Below are 15355 nucleotides of genomic sequence, written 5' to 3'. Positions count from 1 at the left end.
AGGGCTACGGCCGACGCAAGTGGTATTTTCAACTCAGTATTGGGCATGGAGAGAAGTCAAAAATAGTAACATGAATGGAATGTGAAAGAAAAGAGCAATTGACCACAAATACTAGACTCGTACCTGCATTTCGTCCGAATGCCGGGTGGACACAAAACTATTTTCTGGCTGGGTAGGAGCCTTCTGCATGCATACCGGATCGTGGCATGCATGAGAGGCTGACGACAGCTGCAGCTTCAAGTTGCTGCTGTAGCTTTGATGCAGGCGTCTGGACGCGTCGTGCTGTAGACAACGCAGAAACCAGATTAAAGAAGCAAATTTTTGGAATCCGCATCGGCTTCTGCAGCAATTTATGAGAGTGTGACAAAATTATGCCTACCTCCCAACAAACGCGAACCGCGACACGAAAAAGCCGCAGTGACTTTGTCCCTTTTGAGCTTTTCTGTTTTCTTTTGTTTCATTCCATTTCATCTTTCGCCAAAGGGCCATCGCCTTGCATCAACGAGCCACGTTCATGACGCATGTATTTTCTATGGCATGAATGCCCACTTACCCAAGAGTACGAATACTCCGTACGACGTAGCTCGTCAAATGTCGGTGTTATGTCCATCTGATAAGAGAAAAGTCAGGGAGAGCACTTGACGCGCGATGAAATGTATTTTGTAAACTAATGCAGTTGCACATCGACCAACGAAGGTAAGCAAACCGCCAAAATGTACAGGCATAAGCAGAACTCTTCTGTTACAGCACAACAAATGGAAATGACGAACTCTAAGTCACAGCTACTAAGGAGGTATTCTTTACGACAGACTCGGTTTCTGCGGGCAACTCCGCGATTCCCGTTGTGCTCCGTAGTTGGGCAGTCGTGGCACCACGAAATAGAAATACCCCAGCATCAGAAACCGAATGTCAACGACATTTGATGAAGCGATTGCGAGAATGCCTACAGAATAGAACCGACGACTTCTACCTGTCATCCCTAGACAGCGTGTTACGGATTCCGTCTTTGACTGCCTAGTAATTTAGTACGTCTTGGTTTTTTTCTTTTTCCCTCCAGTTCTTCCTATTCGGCTTTCCCCATCTCGCGTGCTGAATGTGAGAAAGCCTGAAGTTGGTCTTGGCGTCAGGCCTGGTCCTCCTCGTGTAAGGTATTTGCTTGTCAATGTGCGACCGTTAAGTACTCCGTAATACTTGTCGACAAACCCTGAAGAGTCTTCGAGGCTGGTTGTTTTGGATGCGGACTGGGGTTTCCACGCATTGAAATTGGAGGGCACCCTAGTCCCAAGTTTTCACTCAGTCCTTCATCCATATTGCACTGTTTTAAAACGCCTGCTACGTGGCGCAGCGCAAACTGCCCCAGAAGATGCTCAATGTTGACCAGACCGGGGACAGACCCTGAGCAATCTTGCGCGACTTTACGGAGCATCACCCTTGGTTGGATGCCGTCCATGAGCTGCGACGAACGACGTATTCTGTACACATACTCCGTATTCGTCGGATATATCCTGGCCTCCACAGTGCTTGAACATAGCTTCCGCAAGGTAAAAACTTGGCGCACTCCATTGGCGTCAAAAAGAAGCGACGGCCTTGCGAATGCAACTCAGGCGTGTGCCACATAAACATGTGCTCCGCAGTGTGCATAATGTGAGCATCTTTCACCGGAGCCGTGATGTATGCTCTATATCAGCCTGGCAGGTATGTTGTATGACATACGTAGACGCCCAAAAGAGGGATCATAGCGAGCTGTGGGCGATCGTATCTTTTAGGTTCATCCTGGGCAGCCACATGTTTGCTCCTCCATTCTTGGAAATGATTGGCGTGTGTCTCCCTTCGTTTGGCTTCTAACGTTTCTTCAGGCACGCCGTGGTAAAAGGACCCTGCAGAGACGCAGTAGTGGGACTGGTCTAGCGCTGGTGGTCGAAAAGCGGTCGTCGGTGGATCTTCAACACAAGCATCCTCAAACAAGGGTAGCCGCCCTGAACAAAAGCGAGCTGGAGAACAAAAGGAGCTGCGCACCAAAGAGTATCGAGATAGCATAAACCCAGTTGACGAAAGACTCGTCCGCCTATTGCTTCTTTCGCAATCCAGTAACCGGTGTTGAGGCATTTCCATGGGCGACGCTACATGGACGTGTATGATGCCCAAAGGAAAAGAAAATAAACCACAAAAAGTGGATATCAGCGCTCGCTACGAATTATGTGAAGCACTAACGCGAAAAACTTGAGACAAAAAGGACTTCCAAAAGGCCGTCGTTCGCCAGTTTTAGTGCCAACGTCCAAGCAGGGGTAAAAGCTAGAAGAAACATGGAGACTACAAAGAAAGGGGGATACCTGGATACGAACGGTGCGCCAGGGCCGTACTAACATACCAGCCGACCAAGGCAGCCCTGGTTCCTGACGGGGTGGCTGTGGCAGTCCAATCTTCACGCAGTTCCCGGTGTCGATCGTCTGCGGGATGTGATCCTATCGTCTGGACTGACTGGTTGTGCTGGCGGCTGGAGGGCACGCGCAACCGCTCGTAAATAATTTTTTTGGGCATTAATAGTTCGGGTACCAAGGTCGGATTCTCAGTGTCGTGACGACGAGACCGCAAGGGCGCCGAAGATCATTGACCTCTCGGCTTTTTGCACGGAGCACAACAGCCAGAGGTGGGCGGGTGGTGCAGGAGTGGAATGGGCAGACGTGTTGCCACTTGGAAAGCCGTTTTCGTCGCTGAATACTGAACGAAGCTCGACATATTGCACATTTTGCCTCTTTGCGGTCCGATGGCTAGTTCAACTGGAAGACCAAGCCAAGGAGTGACTCTCCAACCTCGCACCTGTTTTCTGCATTATGGAGCGATTCAACGTTTGAACAATTGCCAATCCAGGAAACAGTATTTCCTAGCGGCCTTGGATTCATTGTCTTGCCACATTCTGTGCCTCCAGTCTCTGTCCCTCTGGCTCACTCTCGTCCCTCGTTTTCGTTTGTCTGCTTGCCGCCGCCTGCTCCCTTGACTCTAGAAGGAGGACAACCACTTGCAAACCGGCTTAGCCACCAAAGAGGAACCGTCCTTGCCGCTATGGACCACAGGGGACATCGTCAGATATGCGTGTCGGTCACATTCCGTAGACTCTTTCATCATGAAGGGCATTGGAGGAAGGAGTTTGTAGTGGAGTCGAGACCGTTTTTTTTGTCGTGCCACAGAACAACAGCCCTGGCCCTTCCTCGGTTGCCACTATTCGTAAGAGCGGAACCGGTTCGACACAGCCCACTGTCCTTCGAGTTGGCAATGCAGGCGCCCCTGAATAGTGGATGTTTGTTCCTGAATCGTCCAGTCTCAGTGCACATTGTCAACCACATCATGGCGCATTAAGCTCCTCCCTGTTCCTGAAGGCGACATGGGGACACTAATGCACCATACTTACCTTAATATTCCATACCGGCGTGTTGGTCTCATAGCCTTGAGGGGTAATTACAGAAACGACGGCGTCTGAAGAAAGACGTTTCTCTCTTTGCGCCCTTCCTATTGGGCTCTGTGCTACACCCCTGGTTGGAAGATGCCCAGCCAGGGCAGGGGCGGAAGAAGTATTACTCTCAGGGTTGTTGGCGTACCACGTAGTCGTCTGTTGTAAGATACTTGTACCTCTCCCATCAAAATGGACGATATGAGGGTCACGCTGATGGGGCTTGTTTGAAGAAAGCTTGGATCACGACGAACTGGGTCTCTTTCCTTTTTAAGCCAACTGGGCCCTCCTTCCTTCCCTTTCCTCAGTCCTCCTTCGCTGCTTCCCTTTTCTTCTCACGAAAGTTTGCTCTTTCCCAATTTGTTGTTTTCTCTTCACTCCTTTTTATTCGTAAGCGCTCCTGTGCTTCATACATTTCGTTGTCATTCCTTCCTTTCAGGTCCTTCTTTCCATTCTTTGTTTACTTACGTTCTCCAACTAATTACCTTCTTTCCCCTCACAGCTATCGCATCGCCGCGCACTTTTGCAAGTCACTCCAGCCTCACTTGCGAGATTTTTTTTTAAAGTACTTTATTCCACACGGCTCGTCAGCTATATCTTCATATCTTCTTGCTTTTTACCTTCCTCGGTGCCCTTTTCTCTGGATCCTTCGCCCCGCCCGCCAATATATTCTCTCGAAGCCCTTTTCATACGTATGCGGCTTGCATTCTCGACTCGTTCGATATTAAATTAGTATTCCACGGACGTCTAATAAACAACGACACGTTCTTCGCCGGGAACACCCTCTCGTTTTACCGGGGCCGTCCTCCACACATCCAATTCCCTCCGCCAACATTCCTGGACGCAACCCGATCTTGCTGTTGCTCTCTTCATTTCGCTCGCCCCGTTTGGATTGCACGAGGACTCGGACAAATTGAAAACGCTACCCGTACGGCGGACAGAAACACATTAACGGCACCCCGTCCAACTGAAGCCCAGGACCGGTTTATGCTGCCACGCAACATTCCATTTCACTGCGATTGCGCGTCCTACTAGCAGTCTCGTTTCTTCGTGCATACTGCAAACGACACTATTTTCTCGACACTATTTTCTTGACACAAATCGTTTGCCCTGCTTGCTTCTGCTCTGCCAAGTCGGCAACGCTCTATCGGTCTCTTTTAACCGCTTCTGTCTTGCATACGACTTGCATACGTTTTTATATACGCCGCAAGCTTTTTCACTGCCTTCTTTCCTCTTCTTTTTTTATCTGTCTTCGTCATTGCCTTTTGATACTTTCCACCCTCTGGCCGGTCTCCCCAGTGGCAGCTTGTGTGGGGAGCTTGTATCCTCCACGGCTCGTTTCTCTTCTTGATTCACTTTCTTTCCTCGTCATAACTCTTGTCATTTCATTTTCTTTTGTTTTGTTCTACTCAAAATGCGCTCCCAAAATTCCCTGGTCTTTGTGCTGGCTACCCTTATGGGTATTGCCAAGTCTCAGAGCTTTCCTAACGAGGCCAGCCTCCCCGGATGTGGCGTAAGTTTGTTTGTTTCCAGATATTGCAATGCGTCGTTGTCAGTTCTAACGCATTACAACAGGAAACATGTCTTGATCAGCTTATTGCACAGGCTGGCTCCTTTGGCTGCGCTGCGGACGGAGTCGGTTGTCTCTGCGCAGCTACCAACTTCCAGAATGGTGTCCATGATTGTGTTGTTGGTGCCTGTGCAGCTGACCTCGTGGCCTCGGTTACAAACTATCTCGTTGCCGTTTGCGCAAGTAAGTTAACAGCACCCCATTGAATCCAACTGCGAGGAATCACAGTATACTAACAAGCTACAGCTGCTGCCGTGAATGCTCCAGCTGCCACTTCGACACCAACCACATCTGCGTCAGCCGTCTCACCAACGTCACAGGCTGTAACATCCTCAATACCGCCCACGACACCAGTGTCGTCCACTCCCGCACCTGTCACCAGCAGCTCAGTGGTGACATCGACTCTGCCTACAACAAGTAGCATTCCGAGCAGCACGTCCACTCCGGAGCCAAGTACTTCTACACCGGCTTCCAGCACCAAACCGAGCTCGTCAAGTGATGCACTTGTCGCTACGACTTCAACCCAGCCGACATCCACTTCAGTGCGGCAGACCGCCACCAGCTCTACCACTGGTTCTCCTGCGAGCGTAGGTGATACAGTTTTCTATTTTTTTGCAATGAAGGGGACTGTGGCTTTCCCACTGACATCTGAAGCAGACTACATCCAGCACCAGCAGCTCGACTGCCACTGCCTCGCCCGGTCTGACCGCTGGTGCTAAAGCAGGAATCGGCATCGGTGCCGCCGTTGGTGCTGTGGCTGTTATTGCCGCTGTCGTGGTGTGTGTCATTTCCCGGAAACACCGGAGTCGTAACAATGATCGAAGCCCTTCCCGGTCCCACCTCCAGATCTCGGATCCGATGCCTGGCTCGGGACGCATCTATGCAAATGACGACCGTAGCAACGGTTACGACAACTCTGAGCTGGAGATGAAGTCTCGGCGATACGAAGACATGGTCCCTCGGCACGTACCTAGGAATATGGTTTGAGGGGCGGCTGTTGCACGGCGGATTCCAGCATTTACACACGTCGGCATGACACAGCGAACAAGCTCTTCTTTATTCTCCAAGTAGACAACCTAGCATTGGCTACAGATTACTTTTTCCGTACTTAGTGTCGTACGACGACACTAACAGGTAGTGTACATTGTCATGATAGATGGAAAGAGCGTTGATCGAGAAGCCACCTTGGTTTCCCAACCAACCATACCGAGAGTCGGCCTGGGCACGACACTCGGCACAAGGGATTATTTCTCAATTAGATAGCATTGTTTCAATACCAAATTTTCAAAGCGAAGTCGTAAGAAAACCATCAAGCGGTTGAACAATGATGGACAAGGGTGGAAGACTTCGTGACGTAGCCAATAATTAGAAGACAAAATACAATTATATTTTACAGTGTCTAATTGCTTTTGCTTAATATGACAGGATATGGACAGGTGAGATGGCCGACGGCAGTTCATAAAAGCCCTGGTCATAAAATAATGTTCGCTTTGCCTCGAAACTTGTCGCCAATGTCTACCACGAGTAGTAGGGTCTTTGTGCTGTGACGGGACGGTTGGGTAGGTGAACCCAAGGCGCTTTCTTGGCCTCCTTGGCCAAACGCTCGTCATACTGGCGGATGCGCGTCTTCTCCTCCTTGAGGACGACAGAGAGGACTACAAGGTTGTGTCAGTAAGATTTAAATCCTGTCGGGGATAGCAAAGGGGCAGGAAACGTCAAGAAACATACAGGCTGATGGCGACCATCTTGTGTTGCGGCGGCCACGGGCGCGGTACTCAGTTACGGCCGAGCGCCAAATACCCTTGCCGACCCAGGCCTGGTCAATATACATCCGCGAGGGGTCGGTGATCTCGAGCCACCGGCCGTCCTTGGTCTCGATCTTGATGGCGTTGGGTGAGGACGCTTCTGCGCCCTCACCGTCTGCTTCATTCTGCTTCTGCACACGGCCCAGACCCATACCGCGCTCCACCACGGCCATGTCGCGTGCTTCCTCAAGGTGCCACAACACCTCCTTGGCCATCTTCTTCTTGCTGAAGCGCATCTGCACCAGCGCATCCTCGAGGGTCTTGCCCGAAATTTGCCGGGCCAGGTGCACCAGTTTCTTTGTGCTCGTTGGGATGGGCATCGACTTGTGCAGCAACTGGCGCTCCGTGCGGGCCAGGCGCTCCTCGCGCGTCTCCTGGCCCTTGGGGTCCAGCATGCGTGACACATGACGCACCACCATCTTGCGCTCCCAGCGGACACGGCTGCGCGGGTCCGGGTCGAGGGCGCGCTGCAAGTCAGACTGCAACAGCGACGTACCGATTTCGTTGCGGGCCGCCGAGGTTTTCAAAGGCTTCGAGGCGGTACCGCCGTCCTCGCCCTGCTGTTCTAACTCGCTCGCAAGTAGGGGACTCGCGCTCAGGCCGGGGCTGGTCATGCGGTCCTTGAGCTCCTGGCGGGTTTTGGCCCGACTGAGGTCGCCGGAGAGGCCAGCAGCCACATCGGCAGTGTTGGACGAAGCCGGCTTCTTCTTGCGGCCAAATAGGCCACCCCAGCTAATGGCGCGCGAAGTGGTCGTGTGGAGGGGCCGGCTGGCACCGTTTGACTGTGCGAGAGGTTGCCGTGGTTGTGTGCGTGGCCGCGGCAAGAGGGCAGAATGTGTCGTTGGACCGGCAGTGCATGTTGTCGTCGGTGGCCGGAGACCTATGGGCGCAGTTGCGTTAGAAAAGCTTGGTTCAGGAGTGTAGTTGAGCTTTTTGAAGTAGTAAAACAGCTTACCTGTCGCAAGGACCCTTCTTGAGTGTATGTTGAGCCTCATAGTGGCCGCAATTGCTGTCGCTGCAGTGTAGCAATCCGGGTCACGATGTTACGCATCAACAAAAAGGCTCTGGATGCGCAAACGCTTTCCCCGAGTATAGAAAAAACTGCCACCAGTGTAGATTGCGGGCGTCTGGTTGGCTGGTTGACTCCATATTTTTGGCGGTTGATTTTATTTCCTTAGTCATCAAATTGCCAATGGTTCACGTGATTTTCCGGGTCGCCGCATATTAACCTAGGATGATTCATTTTGCGGGTAAGTTACTTCACTGGCAGCCGTCGCTTGGGGTCTACTGTTTGGCGGGCGCTGAGTGGAGCAAATCATCATCAGGCCATTTGTCGGAGCTTTCGTGGGTTTTCCCTTCCATTCTCTTTTCGCACTTCTAACCCGTTCAGCCAAACGTCCATCACGACAATACCACCCGCACCGCCCAATATCCCCTCTACGCACACGCGATCCGATTTGCTGTCCACTTCGACCGTTTTGCAAACCAAATCGCCGTTCAAAATGGCCATCAAACCGATCACCGGCGTACGTTTGTTCCCATCCAAGGAGGGTTTTTTTTCGCGAAATCTGCCGAGATAGATAGCCCGGTTCCACGCAGAGTGACTCCCGGCAACGACAACGCAGGGCCGTCGGGTGCCAATTAAGGTTGCTCTCTCCAGATAGCGAACCTTGTTGTGCTTCATTGACTACCTGTGGTGAAGAACCAACCTGCTGGGGGCCGGGCAATCGGGATGCAGTAATGCGCAGATAAACTAGAGATTGCGAATTGGACCTTGGGCAGGACCCAAAGGGACCTCATGGAACCCCGTACTAACACGTTGCGCCTTGCACATAGATGCTTCGCCGCACGCTGATCACTGATCTCAGCATCGGCCTCGGCCTCGGCTTCGTTATGGGCAATGTCTTCTGGTACGGCTACCACATGCCGCGCACCAACGCCCGCGACAACTACTACGTCAAGCTCGAAGCTGAGCGCGCCGCCCGGACACAACAGTAAACGCACCATGTCTACCGTGGAGGACGGACGGACAAGCAACTGGAACGAGCGAATGAACGACGGAGAGGCTTCTGCCGGCCTGTGAGGGGCAATGTCGGGCTGAGGACGCAACCGTTCTCCCCTGTATTGTGTCCTTTCCACCGCTGTCTGGCATGCCGTGTATGTGTACATAAACTGGGTCAATGTTGTGTTTTGTCACCTTGGATCCGATTGCTGGGTTGTGGTGAAGCATTGAAGGCGGAAATAGACAAAAAATATCCATAATCAACCAAACTGCTCAGCAAAAGTGTCGGTAATGGTTAAGCGGTGTGATGTAACGATGCCTGCTTTCAATGGCCCACGGCTGTACTACTTACTCATTCAATGAACGTAAAACCGTCAAAACGCCTTGCCCTATGCTTGCATGCACTATGAGTCTGTTATATTATACATTGCTTTCGCGTCAAATGTCCCATCTTCCTCATCCAAACACGCTCAGTGTCTCTGGACGTTTTGGCGGCCCTGCCCCGTTCGACACGGCAAAAGAGCTTGACGCTGGCGAACGTCCTGCAGTAGCCTCTGTGGTTGCATCGGTTGTTATGCTTCCCACCGAGCTGCCCACGCTACCGCGTCGACTTGCTTCGGTGCCTTCCCACGCAGTGGTCTCCACAGTGAATGTCCCGTGCCTATCCTGGCATCTGAAAGTACGTCAGTCATGGGGAAAGGGGCGTTGGAAGCGCATAGAACGGCCACTCAGGTTGCAATATCCTACCTTCGAAACATCCGTTGCATGGGCCAGCATCGTACTGGGCTGTCACGCATCTCTGGGTGCATCACAGAACAGCTATATTGTACCATAGACGACACCAGCGTGCAGTCACGGACGATGTCGATTCCCTGGTGTCGGCTGCCGCGACCGCTGCCTCCATCCGTACCGTCAGACGTACTATGGACAGCATCGGCATTTGTGCGCTGGGCCGATGCAGAGGAGCTCGGCAGCATCTTGCGCTGACGGCCATGAACGTCGAGTTGGACCCGTTCTGCCAGCTCTGCGGCCGGGAATGTGTAGCAGGGCGGCGTCATAACTGTCGACAGGGTTGTGCGTCTCTCCTGGTATATTGTGAGCAGAGCACAACAGATTGATATGAATTCCTGTCGGCCAATTGTGATACGTTTGTTGCTGTGGTGGTGGGTCGATATACGGACAAGCGTTTTGTGAAGTCGAAAAGCCGCCAAAATAAGCTGTGAGAATAGAGGGGCCAATTCCCACCCACGCGCCTAATCCGCAATCTCAGTAATAAAGTCAACCGTACCCACCTCGCTCTTTCTAAACAACACCTTCAATCATCCGGATCGCTTCACCTGTTCTCACCAATTTGGCAAAGGAAATAAAGGAACCACCATGCCAATCAGCTCATGGCCGCCACGGCTGCACCGTCGCCTGCACTGGTAGGTCGCAGGATACTAGGTGAAGTTGAAGAAACAAGCCTCGAAGATGTGTGTTATCATATTGTGCAGTTGTCCAGAAGAAACGGCAGCCATTAACATCCCTCTGCATAGGTGCTGAAGCGCATCCGCGCAGAGTCGGCCGCAAGGGCGCAACACAACACTGCGGCTCGCGGGACAGAAACGTCCACAGGGAAAGCAACTCAGCATGGCTCTACATATTTAGGTCGAACAGTGGCGGGGGCGGGCTCACCTGAGAAGAACAGCCCGGCGGCTTCGTTGCGGCTTCCTAGTTTTCCCATTCCGGCCCTCCAGCAGCTCGTCGCCCGTCACTTCCGCTCTTCACGTGCACCCGAGCTTGTCGTCGGAGGTCATCGGCCGCTGGCTCTTGTTTACCTGCTCGTTGCTACGCTGGTCGCCGCGCCCCTCCGACAAACGGTGGTCGTCGTGGATGTCGAGGCGCGCTTTGATGTGCGCCTGCTGCTGGGCGTACAACCGACAGCGTCAGCAATGTACGGCGCTGACGGTGAAGAGGGTTCCGTCGACGTGTTAGCTTCGCCCGTCATCGACGACGACCTGCAGCACGTTCATGTGTTTCGGGTCGAACCACGGTGGCGTGTTCCGCTAGCCGAGCTGGTGGCTGCGGCAGAACAGCGCGTATTGTACGGAGCACAGCGCCGGCGAGACCGGCCATGGTGGGGAACCATCGTCGTGGGCGGGGCTGGAGGCGGGGGAGTGGCAACCACCGGTGCTTCCAATAGAGCCAGCGACAACACTCTCAGCCATGGCGTGGGTGCAGCGCTTGTTACGGGTGCCTACGGCTGGCTTCGTGTCGACTGCCATGAACCAGATGCTGTTGAGTCTTACAATGAGCGGTATGAGCGGCTGTTGGCACTCTTTAAAGACGTAGACCTGAACAATACCGAACATGACGACGAGGCACCGAATACACTATTGGAGGATGAATCAGGAACACATAGGGTTGAGCCCGTCATTTGGGTTGCACGCTCTCCGTGGGGATGCTTCAGGTTCCAGTTGTCAAAGTCAGCTCGCGGACGAGAAGCCAACGATGATGGGCCGCCCACCTCGGTTGCGACATGATACTTGAATCTCTTGCCTCTTCGAGCTTTTACTTGGGATTTTACGACTTACACACTGTGGATTATGTTATGAAACATGAGCGTTGCGGTATACATTGTGTAATAAATTACGCATTTACATTTATATTCATGACACCAGCTGGCTTGCAAGTTTTATATTTTATATTTACTTTCATTGACTTCAGAGTACAAATTTGAAAATAATATATAACAGTTTCCAAAAGTCTGAATTCAGCAAGCAGAGTAAGAAGATTTAGTCACATCGAAAAGTCAGAATGTGTTTCGAAGTACGATTTGTATTCCCGTGGATTTCAATTCCTAAGGAGCTGGCCCAAGTCTGACTTTCCTGGTTGCATATTGTGCCAAAAGTGTCAGATAAGAAGATGTAAAATGTGCCACGAATGAAATATATGGCCGCGTACAGAGTTCATAACATGGATTATTTCTCTCCTGCCTGGATAACCTTCTCGACGCAATCCCTGGCCCTGAACGAGGCATAGTACTTGGCTAAGCTGGGTACACCCAGCCGACGAAACTCGGCTGCGAGTGTCTCCTGGCTACCAGCGGCAAGCTCCATGCTGTACAACACAGGCCACACAGCATAGTCTGCCACGCAAGGCAACGTGCCGCCGGCGATAAACTCGCCAGTCGCGTCTGTTGTCTTGTCCTCCTTTTGGGAGACATAGCTGTCCCAGACTGTCATCTCGCTCTTTAGTGGTCTCAAAGAAAAGGCCGAAACAGACTCGCCATCCTGAGCTGCCTTGGCCACACTTCTCCACTTGTCTTGGAGTTGCAAAGCCTGTTGCAGCCGCGTGTACTTGCGCGCCGCGTCAAGGTGGAGATGGGCTGATTTGTTCTTATGCGACGTTCCGTATACCGCATCTACGTACAGCAGGATGGCCAAGAGGCCCTGGACTGTCGACCTGTCGCGGTCGTTGTCCACGAGCCGGACTGGAATATCCAGGGACGAAACCGTAGTGGTCGGTGATTCGTCCGAACCAGGTGTTGTGGTGGACGGTGTGTCCTTCTTCTCAGCAACCGTGGCCATACTGCCTCTGGCGTAGCTGATACCAAGCTCGGCCAGCAGCAGCTGGATCGTCATGTTAACAACGGGATCGAAACTGGTAAAAAAGCGTGGCGAGCTGCTCATATGCAGCACGTCAAAGCCCTGACCATAGTGTTTGTCCCAGTCAAACTGGGAACTGTGGTTTTCGATACCAAACGCCTGGAGCATACGGATGGCCTCGTCGGACTGCCCGTTGATGACCGGGCGGGCGTCTTTGCGGGTCTTGCCCACGGCGCCTTGGCCCCAGACCAGTGTCTGGTCGCGGCTTAGGAACGTGCCAATCTGGCGGAACGTCAGGCTGATACGGCCACCATTGTAGGCCAGCTCGGCCGGCGTCTTTTCACGATCGATACGCTTGTCCTGGCGAATGGCGTGCAGCCATTTCATATTTGTCTGCAAGCCCATGCGGCACAGAGAGTTATGTGGTAGCTGGACGCGGCAATTCTGGCGCTTAGCCGAGTCGGGAATGGAGGTGGAGGTTGTAGGCTTGCCGCTCGTCGATTTTTCTTCTTGCTCGGAACCACCTTCAGCCTTGCTATCAACAATGCCGGAGCTCGACGGTTCTGCCTTAAGGGAGGGGTCCTTATCCACTCGCTTTGTGCGGAAGACCATCGTGCGTTCGGCACCGAGGCTCATGTTGCAGACATACGAGTTGGGAACAATGTCCATCGTCTTGTCGCTATGCTCAGAGATGTAGTCGTTCCCGGTGCGGTACAGCTGGATCAAGACATGATTCAGTGGATGCCCCACAATCTTTTCGACCTCGCCCTTGATCTGGAGCACCGTTGGCGTGAAAGCATGCAGTGGCGGAGACTCGTCGGCTGGGTGGCGGTAGATTGGGAAGCTGCCATCCTCGTCGACCTGTCCCTGCACACAAACCAAGCGTGGAACTTCACCGCCCTGGTGCGACATGCGTAGCCACTGTACTTCGTCCTTCAGACGCTCATAGATGCCCTCTTCCAGTGACTGGGAAAGGACATCGTGGTAGATGATCGTGTCGCCAGCACATATGGGCTCGGTTGCAGATGGTTCTTTTGTCGCATCCACCGGCACGAGCTTAGCATCGGTATCGTCCAAGTCGGACTCAGTTTGTGCACGTTCGTCTGACTTGGAGCCGCTCGTGGCGTCCGTTTTGATGGTCTTGCCCGGTGTCTTTGTCGACTCCAAGTCGTTGGACCTGGCAGGGTCTGTAACCGACGATGGCATTACCTTGGCAGGAGAAGACGCCTCAAGACTTGCTGCGGGACGCCCCGCGTTCGTCCCCGCCCCGGCATCGGAGGAGGCATTGGTGGCCATTGTATTTGATGCTCCAGGCGTGGGATTGCGGGGGCGAGTTTCGGTAGCACGACTAGATGACGTTGCAGGAGACTTTCTGACTCGTGGTTGTTCAGGTCGAGAGGGCTGGGCAGAGGCAGCAGAGGTACCGTCTTTTGTTCCCTCTTCAATTCGCTTTTGCAAGGCATTTGCGCTTCGCGTCGATCGTAACCGAGAATATTCTAGAAGTCTCTCGTGCCGTGAAGGAATCGCCAGTTTAAATGAGTCATCCGCGTCGTTATCGTCGCCAGTGTCTTCATCTGGGGTAATTTCGCCAAGGTCGATTGCGAGTGGTTCGATGGCAGCGATGGTTGTCTGCCTTGTGCTAAGCAACTTAGCTTCCGCAGCAGGTGCAGGGGGTGTGCTGGAAGAACCAATGACAGCACCTGCGACCGTCGCGGAGCCAGTACGAGCTGAAGTGTTTGCATCAGTCGTATTCGTCGCATGTTTTATTTGTGGTGCTGTTTTTGATGGTTTCGGTAACACAGCAGTCTTCACTACCACGGCTTGTAGCGGTGGTGACGTCTCCGGCTCATTTTGGGAGACTGCTTTAGCTGCGGGAGACGAACGACTTAGTGTCGAAATCTCATGGGGAGAGGATGCGGACGGGGTACGGGCGTCGGGCTCAACTTCACTGGGCTCTGGCTTTTGACTCTTTGTACGTACGGGTAGACCCCCACTGTTCCCACCACCAACAACCACGGCGGCACCGCCGATGCCACTTCCGCCGACGGCTATGGGCCCGGATGACGCCTGTTTGGCTGACCCCCGCGCCCGGGGCGGTCCATTGCTGGACGCTGTAATGGCGGCGATGGCTGCGGCAAAATCGGTAACCGCTGGCTTCGCATCGGGGGACTGGGCCGCGAACGTCTGGAGGACTTGTTCAGCTGGCAATGTGTCACATCCAGTGAGCTGCACCAAGCTCCTAATGGCGTCGCTGTGGCGGGTTACATCGCGGTAGCCGCAGCAATCTTCGATAATGGTGAGGGTGAGGCCGTGGCGTGCGGCATCCAGAGCCGTGGCGTAAATGCTGACGTTGGTGAGGGCGCCGCAGATGTACAGCTCGGTGACAAAACGCGTGCGAAGGCGCATGAGAAGCTGGGTAGACTCAAAGGCTGAGTAGTGTGACTTGGCAATGACGAGATCCAGGCGGGCGTTCACGGAAGCAGCTACTTGGGGTGCGAGTTCGCTGCCGTGGCTGCCGGGAAGAAGACATTGGCTGCGCTGTTGGTGCTGTCTTTGCTTGTCCTGGGGTGTTGGGCCGCCCGTGCTTAGGAAAGCCTCGAGGTCGGCGTCCGGGTCCCCGACCAGTGGCTCGGGCTCACGCCGGCGGCCTCGTGACGTGCTCTGCCTGGGACCGGCTGTGCTGGAGTTGGCCAATGTGATTATCTGTGCATTTTCGGTTGGACGGTGGGAATCGAACTGGCTGCGAATCCAAAAGACGTCACCGGTTCCAGAGTCGCGAAACGCTTTGGCGACTTTGAGGGCCCGTTCCACGTACCCGACTGGTGCTGACACAGGTAGCGTGCCGCCGGGCGACAGAAATTCATTTTGCAAGTCGAGAACCAAGAGAGCCTTCCTCGTCTGAAAAGCCGGGAAGTTGGCGAGGTCGATGGGTAATGTGGGAGGCAT

The 15355-nt window shown here is 53.3% G+C and overlaps 6 protein-coding genes across 6 annotated transcripts; 2 read left to right on the top strand and 4 right to left on the bottom strand.

Annotated features, from left to right (window-relative positions):
* Window positions 1-4859: 4859 nt before the first annotated feature.
* Window positions 4860-6002, top strand: SPBR_00753 (uncharacterized protein; the record flags this gene model as incomplete). The annotated part of the gene is made up of 5 exons (XM_040759072.1): window positions 4860-4958; window positions 5021-5198; window positions 5262-5602; window positions 5673-5792; window positions 5862-6002. 5 exons carry the CDS (start codon window positions 4860-4862, stop codon window positions 6000-6002), a joined length of 879 nt encoding a protein of 292 aa, XP_040618479.1.
* A 528-nt stretch (window positions 6003-6530) lies between these two features.
* Window positions 6531-7815, bottom strand: SPBR_00670 (mitochondrial large ribosomal subunit; the record flags this gene model as incomplete). Its single annotated transcript, XM_040758989.1, has 2 exons — window positions 6531-6670; window positions 6744-7815. The coding sequence occupies 2 exons, from the start codon at window positions 7813-7815 to the stop codon at window positions 6531-6533; spliced, it is 1212 nt and encodes a 403-aa protein (XP_040618478.1).
* Window positions 7816-9278: 1463 nt separating this feature from the next.
* On the bottom strand, window positions 9279-9880 carry SPBR_01034 (uncharacterized protein; the record flags this gene model as incomplete). Its single annotated transcript, XM_040759353.1, has 2 exons — window positions 9279-9488; window positions 9653-9880. 2 exons carry the CDS (start codon window positions 9878-9880, stop codon window positions 9279-9281), a joined length of 438 nt encoding a protein of 145 aa, XP_040618477.1.
* A 333-nt stretch (window positions 9881-10213) lies between these two features.
* Window positions 10214-11344, top strand: SPBR_00763 (cytochrome c oxidase family protein; the record flags this gene model as incomplete). The annotated part of the gene is made up of 2 exons (XM_040759082.1): window positions 10214-10246; window positions 10358-11344. The coding sequence occupies 2 exons, from the start codon at window positions 10214-10216 to the stop codon at window positions 11342-11344; spliced, it is 1020 nt and encodes a 339-aa protein (XP_040618476.1).
* Window positions 11345-11782: 438 nt separating this feature from the next.
* On the bottom strand, window positions 11783-13705 carry SPBR_00373 (isochorismatase family protein; the record flags this gene model as incomplete). Its single annotated transcript, XM_040758692.1, has 1 exon — window positions 11783-13705. One exon carries the CDS (start codon window positions 13703-13705, stop codon window positions 11783-11785), a length of 1923 nt encoding a protein of 640 aa, XP_040618475.1.
* Window positions 13706-14220: 515 nt separating this feature from the next.
* On the bottom strand, window positions 14221-15355 carry SPBR_00759 (uncharacterized protein; the record flags this gene model as incomplete). Its single annotated transcript, XM_040759078.1, has 2 exons — window positions 14221-14277; window positions 14390-15355. The coding sequence occupies 2 exons, from the start codon at window positions 15353-15355 to the stop codon at window positions 14221-14223; spliced, it is 1023 nt and encodes a 340-aa protein (XP_040618474.1).

Source organism: Sporothrix brasiliensis (genome assembly GCF_000820605.1).
Source record: "Sporothrix brasiliensis 5110 chromosome Unknown Cont19, whole genome shotgun sequence".
NCBI lineage: Eukaryota > Fungi > Ascomycota > Sordariomycetes > Ophiostomatales > Ophiostomataceae > Sporothrix > Sporothrix brasiliensis.
Note: the sequence above shows the minus strand (reverse complement) of the source record. Positions and strands in the feature narration are given on the sequence as shown.